Here is a 16659-nt window from a genome sequence, read left to right as displayed (position 1 = left end):
GTGAACCTAAAATTGTTTTGAAATAAAAGTTTAAAAAGTAATATTTAAAATAGTATGATTATCTGAGCTGATGGTATGGATCTACTAAAACTGTTTCAAGGATATAAGATTCTACTGTACATTTTAAATTTGGATTCTAAATTGCTATGTCTTATTCTAATCACTGATGTGTCATGTTTTGTACTGTTATTTATTGTTTCTTTTTTTTTCTGCTTAGGTGAAATCTATTCTTGAAAGAAGTAAAGAGGAGCTGTCCCGAACAGTGAAGTGTCGTAATGCAGCCCTGAAAGAGAGTCAGAAGTTGAAAGAGGACCTGGAGGCTATGGAGGACAGGGAAAACAAGAAGGCAAGGAATCAGTCTCTTCTGACTGTCTGTCACTGAGAAGAAGCGCTTTTGAAATTTTTCATGAGCCATATGTTTTGCTTTCTTGCTTCCATTAGTAAGAAAGAGTGAGGATTGGTCAGGGGAGGATTTCTTTTTTTAGAGAAGAGATAATTTTAGAATAGTTTAAAATTTTTCCCTTAAAATTACATCATATATATAACTCCCAATTTTTTTTTAAACTTTCTGTCTTAAATGCCAAAAGAGAAAGTTCTAATTTTTTCTGTTGAAACATGACTGATCTTGGTAATAGTAACCTTTATAGTTTTGTTGTATTAATGTGATATAAGATTTCTGTGATGCTTTCTCTTTAACAGTGTGTGTGTTTAGTGGGAATAGAGTTCACATCCCAAACTTCTCTTTGTCAGCAAGTGCTAGATTTTGCCTCTCTAAGGAGGGCTCTGAGTTACCTCATTGTTCAGCAGCTTCCACTTTCTCTTATAGTCTTTTTTTCTCAGATAATTCTGATGCATTTCAGATGTATTATTTCCATCTGACCCCATCAGAAGACTTCTAAGAGGCCAGCCTGGCATCACCTCTGGACGGAGGTTGTGCTGAGTCAGGCCTCTCTGGTTAATGTGTTTGCTGTAACATGACCATAGTTGGGAAGCTGCAGAGTTCACCATAGAATCTGGGGTCAGCTTTTCTTTTTCTCAACAGTAACTTAAGAAACCACCTAAAAATAAAATATACTTTAATTTTTCCCCTTAACATCCTACTGTGTCTGCTTGCCTGCTTTCCATAGTAATGGGAAAGCAGGAGTAATAGGATCCACAAGCAAAAGAGTAACCAGAAAGGATCAAATGTCTTTGTGTTGTTTCATTTTCTGTTAGGTGGGAAACTTTCAGCGACAATTGGCGGAGGCTAAAGAAGACAACTGCAAAGTCACAATCATGTTGGAGAATGTCCTGGCTTCTCACAGTAAGATGCAAGGTGCTCTGGAGAAAGTACAAATAGAGCTTGGGCGGAGGGATTCAGAGATTGCAGGCCTCAAGAAAGAAAGGTACCTGTGGTTTTTTTTTTTCCCTATCATTGGTATTGCTGCATTGTATTAAGAAGCAGTGTCAAGTTAATAAATGAAAACACTTTATGTAGCTTCATTTGCAAAAATCTAGTAAAATGGTATGTTTAGAGAACTACCAAATTAGAGAAAATCTAGAATTAGAAATATTATTTCCAAAAATTCAGAATGCCCCTATAATGTAGTAATGTGAAGGAATTTCTAGACTATATAGCCTAGAAATTCATTAGCTGTACTGTTGTTTTACCCTTGCTTTCTGCACCATGTAAACCTAATTCTGTCCTTGCTTCTACAGAGTAGTAATTGTCAAGATAATTGAAACTAGGTACACACTTTAGTTTGAATTATCCATTTATTACTATCCTGTTTCAAGATTAATAGTTATTTTAGGTGAATCATTCTGTGAACCACTTCTAACCATGTTTTATAAGTACATTTCTTCATAGAATGTTTCAAAAATTAAATTTCTTTTTAGGTTAAAGAATAAATGGTCTGGGATTAATAGGGCATATTGCCTCTGTGTTATGAGAGAACAAGTGAGTTTTATTTTTTTATTGTGTTTATGTTTTTTACATAGTATGAAAGTATATTACCTTCGAATTTTTAAAAAGTCAAGGGAATAGTATTAAAAATATTTACTATTCACAATAAATTTATAAGTGGCTGTTATATATAGATGTGGAAATCTCAACAGCAAGCCAATTTTTGTAAAGGTGATATATTTTTTGCTAGTGATATGTATTACTAGTAAAATAGTAAATTATTTACTATAGTGACATATATCACTAGTAAAATAAATATATAACATAAAATTACCAGCTCATAAGTAAGTCAGAAACATGTATTGATAGCCTGATGTATGAAGACAAATTGAATTATAAATGAGACAAGTTATTTAATTCCTAGAAGCCTTAGTTTCTTTCTTTCTTTTTTTTTTTTTTTTTAAGGCTAGTCAAGTGAAGAAGTGGGAGTGGAGAAGGAACAAAGAAATATGTCACTGGTTGTGATCAATTAGTTGTAAACACCACTGCACTCGGACCAGCCGAGCCTTAGTTTCTTAACCTGAAGCTAAGGGTACTAATTGTCATCTATGAACTCTCAGATATTTTGAGCATCTGTTTCAGCTTCTTAGAAGAACTCCCAAGTGGTATCATTCCTACATGATTCTTTTCTATCGTCACTCTTTCTGTGTTTTCTGTTTTTAGGGATCTCAATCATCAGAGGGTGCAGAAGCTGGAAGCTGAAGTGGACCAGTGGCAAGCCAGGATGCTCGTCATGGACGACCAGCACAACAGTGAGGTCAGGGCCAGGCTTTAAAAAATGATAACATTGATACTTTTGGTTTTATTGGGATATTACTATTCTTGAGAAAATGTTTTTTTTCAGTCAAGTCTGAGTTTTGGACAGTGACATACCCACCGATGGGAAATTGACCTGTCTTACAATGAGTCACTTGTTGGCAAACTAGTACCACAATAATGACTAATCTGTTTGTCTTATATGATCTGCATTTTTATTCATTTATTAATGCACAGATGACTTCAGAAGTTCATAGGCTTAGAAAATAACTTATAATCTGTCACAAGCAGCTAGAGTGATCCCACTATTAATAAGGAGTCACCTACACACATGTGCTTACGGGCATGTGTACATACCTGTATATATATCTATATGCACATATAAAATACACATGGATATTTAATAAATAAGGTTTTTTTCTGTAGGAATCTATAAGGAACAGTTGACAGGTCTTTTTTTTTCCTCTAGGGAGTGAGACCAGAAGGTCATAGGATCAGGAAGGGATATTTAGTTTAAAATTTTAAAAATTAGGATAAATTAAGGTGGGTCTGTTTACCAAAGCTCTCTGTTGACTAATGGAGCATACCTTTCCCGTTGGCTTCTAAGGGTTTCCTAAGGAATGTCTGTAATAAGTTCTTATATATATATTCCAGGCACCTGGAATCTTTGCTTCTGGTTCCATCTAATTGTTTCAGTAGCATTTGATGTTAGAATGTGAGGAGTGATTACACAGTGTTATGAACTTCTTGCATCTCTTTGTTACAGTGGAATTGAAAACATTCTTCTCTTTCAGATTGAATCTCTACAAAAAGCTCTAGATGTAGCTAGAGAAGACAACAGGAAACTGGCTATGAGTCTGGAACAAGCTCTCCAGACAAATAATCATCTGCAAACAAAGCTAGATCATATGCAAGAGCAATTAGAAAGCAAAGAACTTGAGCGACAGAATTTGGAAACCTTCAAGTAAGAGCAGTATAGTCACAGTAAAATTAGGGAAGTGCCTCTGGAGGAGTAAGTCACATTCACATAAATAGTTCATTCACATAAATCAGTTAAACCCTTTTCTCCTACTTTGAACTAGTACTCCCAGCAGAGCCATGTTAAGGATCCGGCATAGCTGAGCACCAGCAGATAATAGCTGGCTAGAGCATGCTCATTTGACTTCCTTCTCAGCTTTTCCTTCATCCACTATCAAGCTGCTGTTTTACATGAAGGTTAAACCAAAACTTAAAGAATATTGATTAGAAGAGACATTCACATGTTTCTGCCAAGGCTTTTCTATTAACAGCTTATATGTTCTTTAAAAGCGCGATTTAGACAAGAAAAAACATCAGCCTGGGGGGAATGACTCAATCTAAGCAGATGTTAAGCCATTAAATGTTTTCAGTTTTGACTGGAGATTAGTTAGATGAGACCTATCCAGTTCAGATCAAATGACTAAAGTTTTACCTTAAATTATACATAGGTAGATATTATTTATATATTAATAGCATTCTGTGAAAATTTATACTTAATGGAAATACAGTGGGCACATAGATCTTTATTCCTTTATGTATTTTTATTTATTTATTTACTTGAGACTGGGTCTCACTCTGTTGCCCAGGCTGGAGTGCAGTGGTGTGATCATGGCTCAAGTAGTTCTCCCACCTGAGCCTCCTCAGTAGCTGGAGCTATAGGCATGTACCACCACACCTGGTTAATTTTTTTGTATTTTTTTTAGAGATAGGGTTTCTCCATGTTGCCCAGGCTGTCTCAAACCCTTGGGCTCAAAATCCACCTGCCTCGGCCTCCCAAAATGCTGGGATTATAGGCATGAGCTGCTGTTCCTGGCCTAGATATTTATTCTTTTCATTTAGTGAGCATACTGATAGAGGAAAGAGGTATAAGCTGAAACAAAGACAGTATTTTCCAGATATATGATCTCTGCAAATTTTATAGTCAGCTGAAATGTTACTGCCTTAAGATTTTGCCTTACTGTGTTTATGTAATGGTTGGCAGCATCATTTAAAACTCTTCAGTGTCAGTTTAGGTAATTATGATTTAGATGGTTAGTAACTGTTTCAAAAGCCTGAAAATTACTTAGGTAACTATAAAATGTAGTTCCTACTACTACCGCTTATAACAAACAAAACCAAAAAGAAAAAAGAAAAAACCATGGTTAGGAATTCACAGTAAAAGCATGAGGTGAGAGTTAGAGGTCTCCTTGCAGCATTTGCTTCAGAATTTACCTTTATGTCACTGCTTATGATAATAGTTTGTATTTTCATCATAGGTAAATCATGCTGCTTGAGATCTGTGAACCTCCTAAAATCATATGCAGAACTGTGCTTATCAGTGCACAAGCTTAGGAAGACAGAGCAGGTTTTGGAGAACTTGTTGAGTTTCAGGTGGTTATTTAACAGATTTAGAAATGTAGGCCTAGTTCTAAGAGGCTGCTAGTTGGAATTCATCTCTATAAAGATAAAAGCTAAAGGCCAGGCGTGATGGGTCACGCCTGTGATCTCAGCACTTTGGGAGGCTGAGGTGGGCAGATCACAAGGCCAGGAGATCGAGACCATCCTGGCCAACATGGTGAAACCCCCAACCTGGCACCAGAGCAAGACTCCATCTCAAAAAAAAAAAAAAGATAAAAGATAAAGTCTTGGAATGGGTTAGACTGCCACGGGCAAAGTATAGAGAGAGAACCGAGGTCAGAACTTGGAGATGTGCTGCATTTCAGGTAGAAGGGGAACAGAGGCCACAGAAGGATCCAGAAAAGGAGCATTTAGTGGAGGTAAGGAAAGAATTGGGAGAATGTAATATCACCAAAGGCAAACAAAAAGTGAGTCATATGCTGCAGAGTCAGAGACCAGAGAGGAAGCCACTGGGTTTTGCAACAGATATCTACCGCTCATCCTCCAAATGGCCATTTTCTATAGATATCAGAGATAACAAAGAGTAAGTAATAGATGAGGAAAGGCAGGCAAGGAGGACAATGGTGAAGGTAAAGAAGATTGTATAGCAGCTCAAGAGCATAACATAAAGAAAAGTTATTCTGCTGCTGTCCTGTTTTTAGAATGAGAGGAACTGGACCATGATTAAAAAGTATGGGAAAGAACTCGACTGAACTGGAGAACAAGAGAGAGGATAAGCAGAAGGGTTATCTTTAGAGATGAGGTTGGATATTTCTTCCTTTGGGTTTAGAGGGAAGCAGAAGCTGGGTGAGTCTTCAGAAGACTGCTGAGGAGGCTGATTGGTAGATGGTTTGCGATTTTCCTTAGAAGAAAAAAAAGCAAGATGAATACATTCTAGAGATCTGCTGTGTAACACAGGGCTAGGCTATAGTGAACAACACTATATTGTTTGCTTAAAATTTATTAAGAGGGTAGATCTCAGGTTAAATGTTCTTACCACAGTAAAAAGAAGAAGAAAGTAAGAGTTGAAGTGCTATGTAGGGGCTTAGGGCAGAAGTACAGACTTGAGAGACATTTTTAAATTAAAAATTAAAGTTAATAAAAAATTTAAAAATCTAAAATTTAGAATTTGAATTTTTAGAGCTAGATGATGATGATGATGACAATAGTTAATATTTGTTACATGATCATGATATGTCAGGTAATATGCTAAGGACTACACATGCATTATTTCCTTTGGTACAAACTATTACTCTATGATGGTGGTTAGTGTTATTATTTCCATTTTGAAGATAAGGAAACAAGCAGGGGAAGTAGGTGTACCATACTCAAGGACAGACGTTATCTTATGAGAGCTGGGATTAGGATCCAGGCAGCAGCAGGCTGACTCCAAAACGTAGAGTCTTAATCATTTTGATATAATAAGCACAATAAATTTAAAGGCAATTTAGAAAGTTATATGAAAATCAAAATGCAGTACTGTACAAATGATGGTTTTGTTCTCTTTCTATAGCTCCATGAATTTTTTGCTCATTTTCCAGATTGACGTGGGCATGGGGAGGAATGTGGGAATGTAAGAAAGAACCATCATTATCCCTAGTGACTTCAGGGTCTTCCATCCCTTTATGCTGTGCCTTGAGGACAGGCTTCAGCAACTTTTTAGAAGTGATGTGCCAAAGTTTATTGATACATTCCTGCCTGGGGGACTGGAGGGGACAGTTGCAGTTACTACCTGCAAGTCTGTAAGACCAAGCCCAATGAATGCTGCCAAGTGGACAGACTGAATCCTTTAGTAGATGTGCTTTTAGAGACACATGGAGAACATGGATATATTATCCAAATAAGAGCAAGAGATGACCAGGAGAGAGAGGGAAAATGAAGTCGATTTCATGTCAGGGCAGGCTCCTCTTACCCTTTGAGAAATAACCAGTAACTCAAGAGTAATCATAGAGTAATTCATTATCAGCTAGTTCAGGGAATGTTAAAGCTGGAAGAAGGCTAGTAATTGTTTAAGTCCATTAAGTCCTTTTTGGAGTCATTTATCCTTTTAAAAGTCAGAAGCTATGGACTCAGCTATACCCCCTCACACACGCATACAGATTTTGCATATTATTTCAGGGAATTCCCACATTATCAGAAGATTAACCATGGGTCTTGAACAAGGAGTTCAAGTTAGGAATGCTGATCTAATTTAAAGCTCTCAGTTTAAAGAAAAGGAACAATATTATTAGAAGTTAATATTTAAATGGTAAATAGCTGCCAGCCAAAAGATACCATCTTACTAGAGCTGAGATTACAATACAGGCGGCAGCAGCAGGCTGACTCCAAAACCCATAGTCTTAATCGCTTTACTATAATAAACAGAATAAATCTAAAGGCAATTTAGAAAGTTATTAAGAAAATCAAAATACAATGCTGTGCAAATAATGGTTTTGTTTGAGAAAAGACAAAAACAAATAAAGTATTTCTGCTTCCTCTAATATTTTTCTTTGACGTTGAGTTTTTTACTCATTTGATTGGATCTCTTTACATAGAATTAATGTTTTTTAATATTACAGGTAAATTCACTTCTTTTTTCTTCTGTTAATGAGCTCCAAATTAGTGAGGTTCACCAGGCCACTGATAGGCTGCTTGTTTATAAATCACACACCTTTTAGAGTTGGACACTCCCCTCCAAAACTTTCTTACCTCTTAAAGTGATTTCTAAAGGTGACTTCTCACCTCTTTTCTTCAAAACAGAGAACGGATGACTGAAGAGTCCAAAGTGGAAGCAGAATTGCATGCTGAACACATAGAAACTCTAAGAAAGCAGTTTCAAACCGAGAGAGAAACTGCAAAGAAAGTGGCACAACGGGAAGTGGCTGAGGTATAGAGTCATGAGAAAAGTTTCTGTCTTGGTGAATGCCTCTTAGGAGGATAAGCAGCTCCAAGATTTCAGAGAATGGCTGCAGTTGTTCTTTGACTCTTCTCATCCCCTTTTGACCAGCAAGCCAGATGTAATTGAGACCTCTCTGTAAAGCAACACACAGGAAAAAAGTTCTGACAGATAATTCTCTGCCCAACAAAGGAGTACCTTGATAGGAGATTTTCCATCAGAGTGATAACCAAGAGGGATAGAGGAATAAGGAGACTGCCATGTCATAGACAGAAATGAAATCATCTCTCTTCTCAGTTCACTTAACTGGCATCTATTCTGCATCTACCATTTCCTGAGAGAGACAGGGAAAACAGTAGAAGATATGGTCCATGCCCTTGTGTGTGCCAAATGACCCTTGTTTGTGATCTCCACTCTGGACATGAGGCAAATAGGGAAAACATCAGAGAACTTTCTTGTGTAGCTAGAGGCTGTGTGCAATTTTGAAGGAATTCAAAGTAAGAGAAAGTTTATTTTAGGCCATTTGGTTGATAGAAGAAGGAAAGCTTAATGAGAGTACAGGATTGAGACTAGCAGAGATGACAGGGCTGGACACCTTACAAAACAGCACAGGCCAAGCTTACTTACAAAAATGAACAGGACATGTTAGCAGATGAAAAGTAGCCTGTCTTGATTAGAGCAGAGACTTTGGAAAATGTTAGAGAAAGAGTGTTAACTTACATGGAACCACCTGATGGATGGCCTTAGTTATGGAAATGTTGGATGTGAACTCTTAAGTAGAGATGGAGTACTACTTATGAGTGAGCAGGGGGTGGCAAGATAGAAGCATGAGTTTAGGAAGGTTAATGTAACAGCAGAATACAGTAGAGAAGAATAAAAAGAAACTGGAGGCATGGAGGCTCAAGAAAACTATAACAGTTAATTTGAGAATGATTAGGGCCAAGCAAAGTAGTTCAGTTGAAAAATAGAGAAAAGCCAATAGAAAAATCATCAAACAGGCTGGGCAAGGAGACTCACCCCTGTAATTCCAGCACTTTGGGGGGCCAAGGCAGGTGGATCACCTGAGGTCAGAAGTTTGAGACAAGCCTGGCCAACATGGTGAAACTCCATCTCTACTAAAACTACAAAATATTAGCCGGGCACGGTGGTAGGCGCTATAATCCCAGCTACTCAGAGGAGGCTGTGGCATAAGAATCACTTGAACCCAGGAGAAGGAGGTTGCAGTGAGCTGAGATCGCACTACTGCACTCCAGCTCCGGCGACAAGAGTGAGAATCCATCTCAAAAAAAGAAAAATCATCAGACAGACATTAAATGTTGTATCATGGAGAGGGAGGGATTAAAATAATTCCTTGGTTGGCATGGATGGTCTGTGTTTCACCAAATTTGTTACATTTAGTAGTTGCAGTTGATGGAAACTATTCACAAAATCAAACTCAAATAATGGTATATAAAACAATTTTGTGAATTGCAAAGCACTATATAAATATAAATGTTATAAAAAGCAAATTCTGCTTTTTATAGAAGAATTAGGGAACATAAAGATGTGCTAACTGTAGAAGTGTACCTTTAGTTGAGAATAATTACAAAACTGAAATCCTTTGAAAGAAGTATCAGTGACAGTGAAGAACAGTGAAAGGGTGACAGCAGTGAGAAGTTGGCAGCACCGATAGGCTCACAGAGCGCTGCCTGAGTCCCAGCTCTGCATCTTACTGTGTATTAATTTATTGTCTGAATAAGTGACTTAATTTCTGAGTTTCAGTTTCCTCAATCGTAACATGTAAACCATCACAACTACTTTCCAAGTTTGTTTTGAGAATTAAATGGGAAAGCATTTGTAAAGTAATTATCGCAGTGCCTGAAACTTAATCAGTACAAAGTAAATGATAGTTGTTAGGGCTTATCCAGTTTTAGAAAGGCTGTGATTGAAACAGTGGACTGTCTAACAGAAAGTTAGTTGGGTAGTAATAAAAGACTGTAAAGTTAGGATCTAAAAGAAGGGACTAGTATAGAGAGAAAAGGTACAGACTACCCTTGACTTCACTCTTTGCTGTTTTAAATGCTGCCAGCCATAGAGAATACCACCTTCCTGTTTTCTCCCTTCTCAACTACCTCTTGCTCCTAAAGTTTTCAAGTGGCACTGCTTTAACAGCATATTAGAAGGACGGAACTCTGTAAAATTATTTAAGTAACTTTGCAGTTTTTTTCACAAGAGAAATTAAAATCCTTAAGAACAAAAAACAAAATTATAAAAATGTGTGCCATGGCAGTCAATAGCTGACAGATATTTATAGAAACTGCCATATAATTCATTTTCATTTCTTCAGACTGAGGTTACAAATGACAGAAAGAGAAGAGCTTATAGCATGATAATCACAGAGTAATTATTGTGTGCCAGACTCTACTTCTTTCTCTATATGATCTTATTTGTTATTTGTATCCTATGAGTTAGGCTATACACACACCGTTCAGATGATGAACCTGAGGCTTAAGATAGTTAATTGCCTCAAAACACTGAGCTAGTAAGTGGTGAAGCTGATATTTGGACTGAAATCTGACTCCAAAGCCAGGCTCTTAAAATGCAAATACTGAATATACATTTACATTCTTTATTCCAAGAAAGATTTTGTTCTTTAGTGATAAAAATTGTGAAAACCACTTGGTCTGTTACTCCATAAATCTGCTTAATCAGACATTATTGCCATACTAATGCTCCTTTTAAAAAGAAAGATCCAAAGACAAAAAAATAGGACAAAACTAAGTGAGATTCTCTTAATGGAAAGTAAAAATGTTTCAATTTTTTCCCTTGTGTTTTAAGCTGAAGAAAGCCCTTGATGAAGCTAACTTCAGATCAGTGGAAGTGTCCCGGACCAACCGAGAGCTGCGACAGAAACTTGCAGAGCTAGAAAAAATGCTAGAAAGTAACAAGGAGAAAATAAAGAATCAGAAGGCCCAAATTAAGCTCCACTTGTCAGCTAAGGCGAATAATGCTCAGAATATAGAAAGGATGAAGGTTATAAGAGAAACTTCTTCTCACTTCCTGGGTACCCTGTGAGGATGTGGGCAGTCAGTGGTATCTGGGGAAGACAGGTTTTAGAACCCTACCCACTCCATGTTTTCTCTGGGAGTTACAGCCAGTTGCCTTTGGGGAGACTCTTTTTTCAGTGGAGACACTGCTGTGTAAATGTTTGATTTCTCATTTGCTGCCAGTGTCACATTCTGGCTCCCCAACTGTCCCTTCCGTGTTGATTGTATTGGACTTTACTCTTTCAGGATCAGTGGGCCAGATGGGAAAGAAAGCTCAGCAGGAACTGGTAACTTTGGGTCTCATATTGGACTCTGTCTGTCATCCCATAGGCAAAAAGAGCAAGCCAGTTTTTCCACTGATCATCTTTTTATGTTACTTTCCATTTACTTTTAGCAAATAGAAACAGAATTGAAGCAAATGGAGCTAATTAAGGATCAGTATCAGAAAAAAAACTTTGAACAGGTAGATGATTTCCATATACTCTATGTTTACCTGTCATGCAAAATCTCAAACTTGGAGGGTGTTCACTAAATGTCTCCATCTTTGTATTCTTCCAGTCTTTGAGTATCCAGAGATTCGTGTGTGAAATGACTAACCTGCAGAAAGAGATGCAGATGTTGGCCAAGAGCCAATATGATGCCTCAGTACGGAATAAACAACAGGAGCAGCACCTAGAAGCAGAGCGGAAAATAAGGCAGGAGCTAGAGAATCGGTGCCAGGTGAAAGGTTTCCTAAGATTTATTTTAAGGATGATCAGCAAATGGCATGTGCCAAAGCCCAGCAGTATTGGACCTAGACTTTCTAGAGTCTACAGAAGACAACACACATTTACAAATTGTTTATCTTAGCTAAGTCCTTAGAATAACAGTATGGAGGAAGAAGGCCGTAGTTTGAATGTGGCAAATGTTCTCCGTTTTCAGTTTAATAAAAGTCACGTCAATTTTTAAAGAACATTTAGAGCTTACATATGTAAAGTATCAGTTACCTAAGTAAGACTTATTACTCTGAACTGAATTTTATAGCCTTTCAGGAGCTTTATACACCTTATTTCTTCTCCTAGCACAGATACACCTGTTGCTGTTACAGGACTCTTAGGTATTCCTAAATGAATAAAAAGCGTAACATCATATCACTGAAAAGGGACTTCAAGAGATCTCTGAGCTCTTGTCTTCCAATAGGGTTTGTCATGAAAAGTATCTTCCCAGTTCTGAAAAGAGATTAATCACTTTCCTCAACAGAATCCATAACTGAAAAATCAAAATGTATAATCATATCCACATATGTAGACTATGGGCTAAACTGAAAATCACAGTTTTCATCTCATATGTTGGCAGCACCTGAAGTTAGAAGGCACTCCATCCTACTTTTATCTTTGGTTGCCCATTTGTTATAATAGTGAAGCATTTGGCTCCGATGGCACATTGGAAGTTTATAAAAATCTTTGTATCACATTTTCAGAAATTAGAAGAAACTGTCAGACACCTGAAGAAATGTAAAGAGGCAACAGAGAATAAACTGAAAGAAGCCAGTGTCGAATCAGAACAGGTGAGCCAGACCCAGACAAGCCAGACTTGGACATGTTTCCTTCAACACAGCAACCCTGAAACAACCCAAGTCAATGTGAAATCCTTCATTAACATAGTTGTCAGGAATGCAATAGGCAAGAACCAGTAACTTCCTAAGTGTAGTCTCTATTGTAAAGAGTGATTTTTAGATTAGGGGTCTGTGTCTTGATGATAGATGGTAGATAACAATGCTAAAATATTAAACCTGAAGTCCAAGTCTCCCTACTAAATATAAGGGAAGTCCAGCATGTGTGTGGATTTTAACGCATTATTATTTGGCATGACCGTTCTGAAAGTAGATGCTCTTTGTTCAATCAATCAATAACTAAAAAAGTAAAGTAGTCCCTAATTAACTAATTTGTGTATTTGTTTTCTGTATTCTAAACTTAAATTGGCCTTTTGTGGAGTATTTCAAAATCATACTTTTTTTTTTTTTTTTTAAAAACAGAGTCTCTTTCTATCACCAGGCTGGAGTGCATGGTGTACCACCATGCCCAGCTAATTTATTTTATTTTTTTTTAGAGATGAAGTTTCACCATGTGGCCAGGCTGGTCTTGAACTCCTGGACTCAGGTGATCCACCAGCCTTGGCCTCCCAAAGTGCTGTGATTCCAGGTATGAACCACCACACCTGGCTCATAAACTACTACATTCTTAAGAGTCTTTTATATATTTTTTCATTTTCAAAGACATCTTGTACTTTCATTCTTAATTTTCTCCTGGGTCCTCTCTTATATTACTTCACATCCAGGAAACATTAACAAATACATGAAAAGCAGCAAGTCTGCAATGCATTCTTTTTATTTTTTATTTTACTTTAGGTGTATACTATATCCAACATTTCTCCCCATGTTATCCCTCCCCACCCCCTGCTGTCCCTCCCCTACCCCCTCTACTGCCCCCAGTGTGTGATGCTCCTCTCCCTGAGTCCATGTGTTCTTACTGCTCAACACCCATCTATGAGTGAGAACATGTGGTGTTTGGTTTTCTGTTCTTGTGTCAGTTTGCTGAGAATGATGACTTCCAGATTCATCCAAGTCCCTGCAAAGGACACGAACTCATCGTTTTTTATGGCTGCATAGTATTCCATGGTGTATATGTATCACATTTTCTTTGTCCAGTCTATCATTGATGGGCATTTGGGTTGGTTCCAGGTCTTTGCTATTGTACACAGGGCTGCAATGAACATACGTGTGCATGTGTCTTTACAGTAAAATGATTTATGATTCTTTGGGTATATACCCAGTAATGGGATTGCTGGGTCAAATGGAATTTCTGTTTCTAGATCCTTGAGAAATCGCCACACTGTCTTCCACAATGGTTGAACTAATTTACACTCCACCAACTGTGTAGGAGTGTTCCTATTTCTCCACATCCTCTCCAGCATCTGTTGTCTCCAGATTTTTTAATGATTGCTGTTCTCACTGGTGTGAGATGGTATCTCAATGTGGTTTTGATTTGCATTCCTCTAATGACCAGTGATGATGAGCATTTTCTCATATGTTTGTTGGCCTCATATATGTCTTCTTTTGAAAAGTGTCTGTTCATATCCTTCGCCCACTTTTCAATGGGGTTTTTTTTTCTTGTATGTCTTTTAGTTCTTTGTAGATTCTGAGTATTAGCCCTTTGTCAGATGGGTAAATTGCATTGCAAAAATTTTTTCCCATTCTGTTAGTTGCCGGTTCGCTCTAATGATGGTTTCTTTTGTTGCACAGAAGCTCTGAATTTTAATTAGATTCCAATTGTCTATCTTGGCTTTTGTTGCCATTGCTTTTGGTGTTTTAGTCATGAAGTCCTTGCCTATGCCTATGTCCTGGATGGTTTTACCTATGTTTTCTTTTATTGTTTTTATGGTGTTATGTTTTATGTTTAACTCTTTAATCCATCTGGAGTTAATTTTAGTGTAAGGTGACTGGAAGGGGTCCAGTTTCTGCTTTCTGCACATTGCTAGCCAGTTTTCCCAACACCATCAATGCATTCTTTAACCCCTCACTCAGAAATTACTCTCACGTGTAGGTTGTTAAGTATGTTGTGCAAATAGGTTGCAAAGAACATGCAGTCAGAATTTGGGTCTTTTAATTTCTAAGTAAAAAGTCTGCAACTAATATTACAAAAAATACTTGTAACTTTCTTTGTGTCTTTTAATGGTGACATTTATATGTTCAGATAACAGCTAACCTGGAAGAAGCTCATCGCTGGTTTAAGCACAGGTTTGATGGTCTACAACTTGAGCTGACAAAAAACCGGTTACAGAGGCCTTCCGGGGAAGACAGGTGTCAGGAAGAGGTAAGATTAAGACATGGATGTCTTAAACAATTTTCTACTTGTTGCTTCTCAGATTTCTAATTACCGAAGTTCTGTCGTCATCTCACTATTCTCTCCATTCATCTTCCATTTCTTTACACTAATGCTAGGAAACCAGTTTTTTTTCTTACAAAGTTCCACCTGTCACAGACTTTTTAGATTAAAATCACCTGTTTTCATGAATAAAGGACATGTATAGAGGCAAAACAGGTACAGATTGCTGCAGTTAGCTTTGAACAGTCAGTGTTAGGTGTATTTTCTTTCCAACAGGACCAAGATGTAAGACATGATGTCATGTCCAGTCAATGTGTTCTGCGTCGATGGGAGAAAAAACAGAATCTTAGGCCCATGCCTAAGAAGTATCATTCTGAGGTACAGAGGAAGTGATGTCCTTGACAAGGGCACTTCTTCATGTATAGCTCCACTCCATGATTCCATGAGCCCAGCAGCCAGGGCTGTCCTGTTTCTACAGTCATAAGAACGTGAAGTCTTTGATGTGGGCTGAAGATTTCAGACCTGAGTTTATAATTTTATGAACTCTTATATTAGTACAAAACTACTCCTTTTTTTGTGTGTGTCCCTTTTCACATTTTCCGCCCAATAAATTTATGTTAATTTGTTGAATGATAGGAGATGGTGTTGCATGATTCTTGTCTGTTTTTCTAACAAGTATGTTTTATAAAAAAGCTTTTAGCAAGGTTCTAAATGATATTGCTACTAAATGATATGATACTTTGTTTCAATGATGTGTCCTACTGCAACATGTAGTAGATAATTCCTGGAAATAGAATTGTGTGAAAAATGGTAGACTCCTTACTGTCTTGTAAACTTACTTCTGAGTTGGGTAATTACCAGCATATCTTTTTTTCTTTTTGAGATGGAGTCTTGCTCTGTTGCCAAGCCGGAGTCCAGTGGCACGATCTTGGCTCACTGCAACCTCCACCTCCCAGGTTCAAGCGATTCTCCTGCTTCAGCCTCCTGAGTAGCTGGGACTACAGGCATGCGCCACCACACCCAGATAATTTTTGTATTTTTAGTAAAGATCGGTTTTCACCATGTTAGCCAGGATGGTCTTGATCTCTTGACCTCGTGATCTGCCCACCTTGGCCTCCCAAAGTGTTGGGATTACAGGTATGAGCCACCATGCCTGGCCCAGCATATCTTTTAAAAGGCTAATATCTCTGTTCTCAAATAAGGCATTTCAGAGATTATGTTTACAGCTTGCTTGGTCATTAAAAAAGTTATAGAATGCAGCAGTCTGTTCTGCTCAGGGAGACTATGCCTGACCAACATAGCTCTTCCTTACTGTAATTAAACAATAAGTTCAGCTTTGTCTTTTTATTTCAGATGTTGAGTGGTGGATTAGGTAATCCAGATTTAACATATGTAAGTGGATGGCATAATACCTGGCTTAATTAATACTCAAGTAATCATAGCTGCTGCTGATATTATCAGGACCTAAATCAAGTAAGCAATCATGAAACTGGAAATAATATCAAATATAAGACTGTCAAAGGTTGATGAGCCTACCACTCAACATCTGATATAAAAGACAAAGCTGAATTTATTGCTTACTATATAGTAAGGGAGAACCTGTTGTTCAGGCACAGTCTTTGAGCAGAGCAGACTGTTAATCTCATATAGGTTTTTTGGAAATAATGGAATTCATATCAAAATCTATAGAGTGTGGTTACTAGAGTGAGACTATTCATTGATCACATTCAGGAACATGTAAATTGGAGTGGGTCCATTTCTGTTTGACCTTAGGAAGAAAGGACTCTCACTGGTTTTCAG

General features: G+C 37.6%; 1 protein-coding gene across 2 annotated transcripts in view; it reads left to right on the top strand.

The window, feature by feature from the left end:
- Nucleotides 1-15494, top strand: part of CCDC150 (coiled-coil domain containing 150) — an 88075-nt gene extending 72581 nt beyond the window's left edge. For both annotated transcript variants that reach the window (XM_032278788.1, XM_032278789.1), the window contains 11 exons: nucleotides 218-346; nucleotides 1216-1385; nucleotides 2609-2702; nucleotides 3496-3665; nucleotides 7835-7961; nucleotides 10788-10982; nucleotides 11391-11459; nucleotides 11555-11716; nucleotides 12456-12542; nucleotides 14728-14847; nucleotides 15136-15494. In XM_032278788.1, coding sequence (XP_032134679.1) covers nucleotides 218-346; nucleotides 1216-1385; nucleotides 2609-2702; nucleotides 3496-3665; nucleotides 7835-7961; nucleotides 10788-10982; nucleotides 11391-11459; nucleotides 11555-11716; nucleotides 12456-12542; nucleotides 14728-14847; nucleotides 15136-15252 — 1440 coding nt within the window. In that variant the 3' untranslated portion in view covers nucleotides 15253-15494. The remainder of the gene's footprint in view (nucleotides 1-217; nucleotides 347-1215; nucleotides 1386-2608; nucleotides 2703-3495; nucleotides 3666-7834; nucleotides 7962-10787; nucleotides 10983-11390; nucleotides 11460-11554; nucleotides 11717-12455; nucleotides 12543-14727; nucleotides 14848-15135) is intronic.
- Nucleotides 15495-16659: the final 1165 nt, after the last annotated feature.

This window comes from Sapajus apella, unplaced genomic scaffold, assembly GCF_009761245.1.
Source record: "Sapajus apella isolate SASKATOON/1434 unplaced genomic scaffold, GSC_monkey_1.0 scaffold10, whole genome shotgun sequence".
Taxonomy (NCBI): Eukaryota; Metazoa; Chordata; class Mammalia; order Primates; family Cebidae; genus Sapajus; species Sapajus apella.
This window is presented reverse-complemented; position numbering and strand designations above follow the sequence as displayed.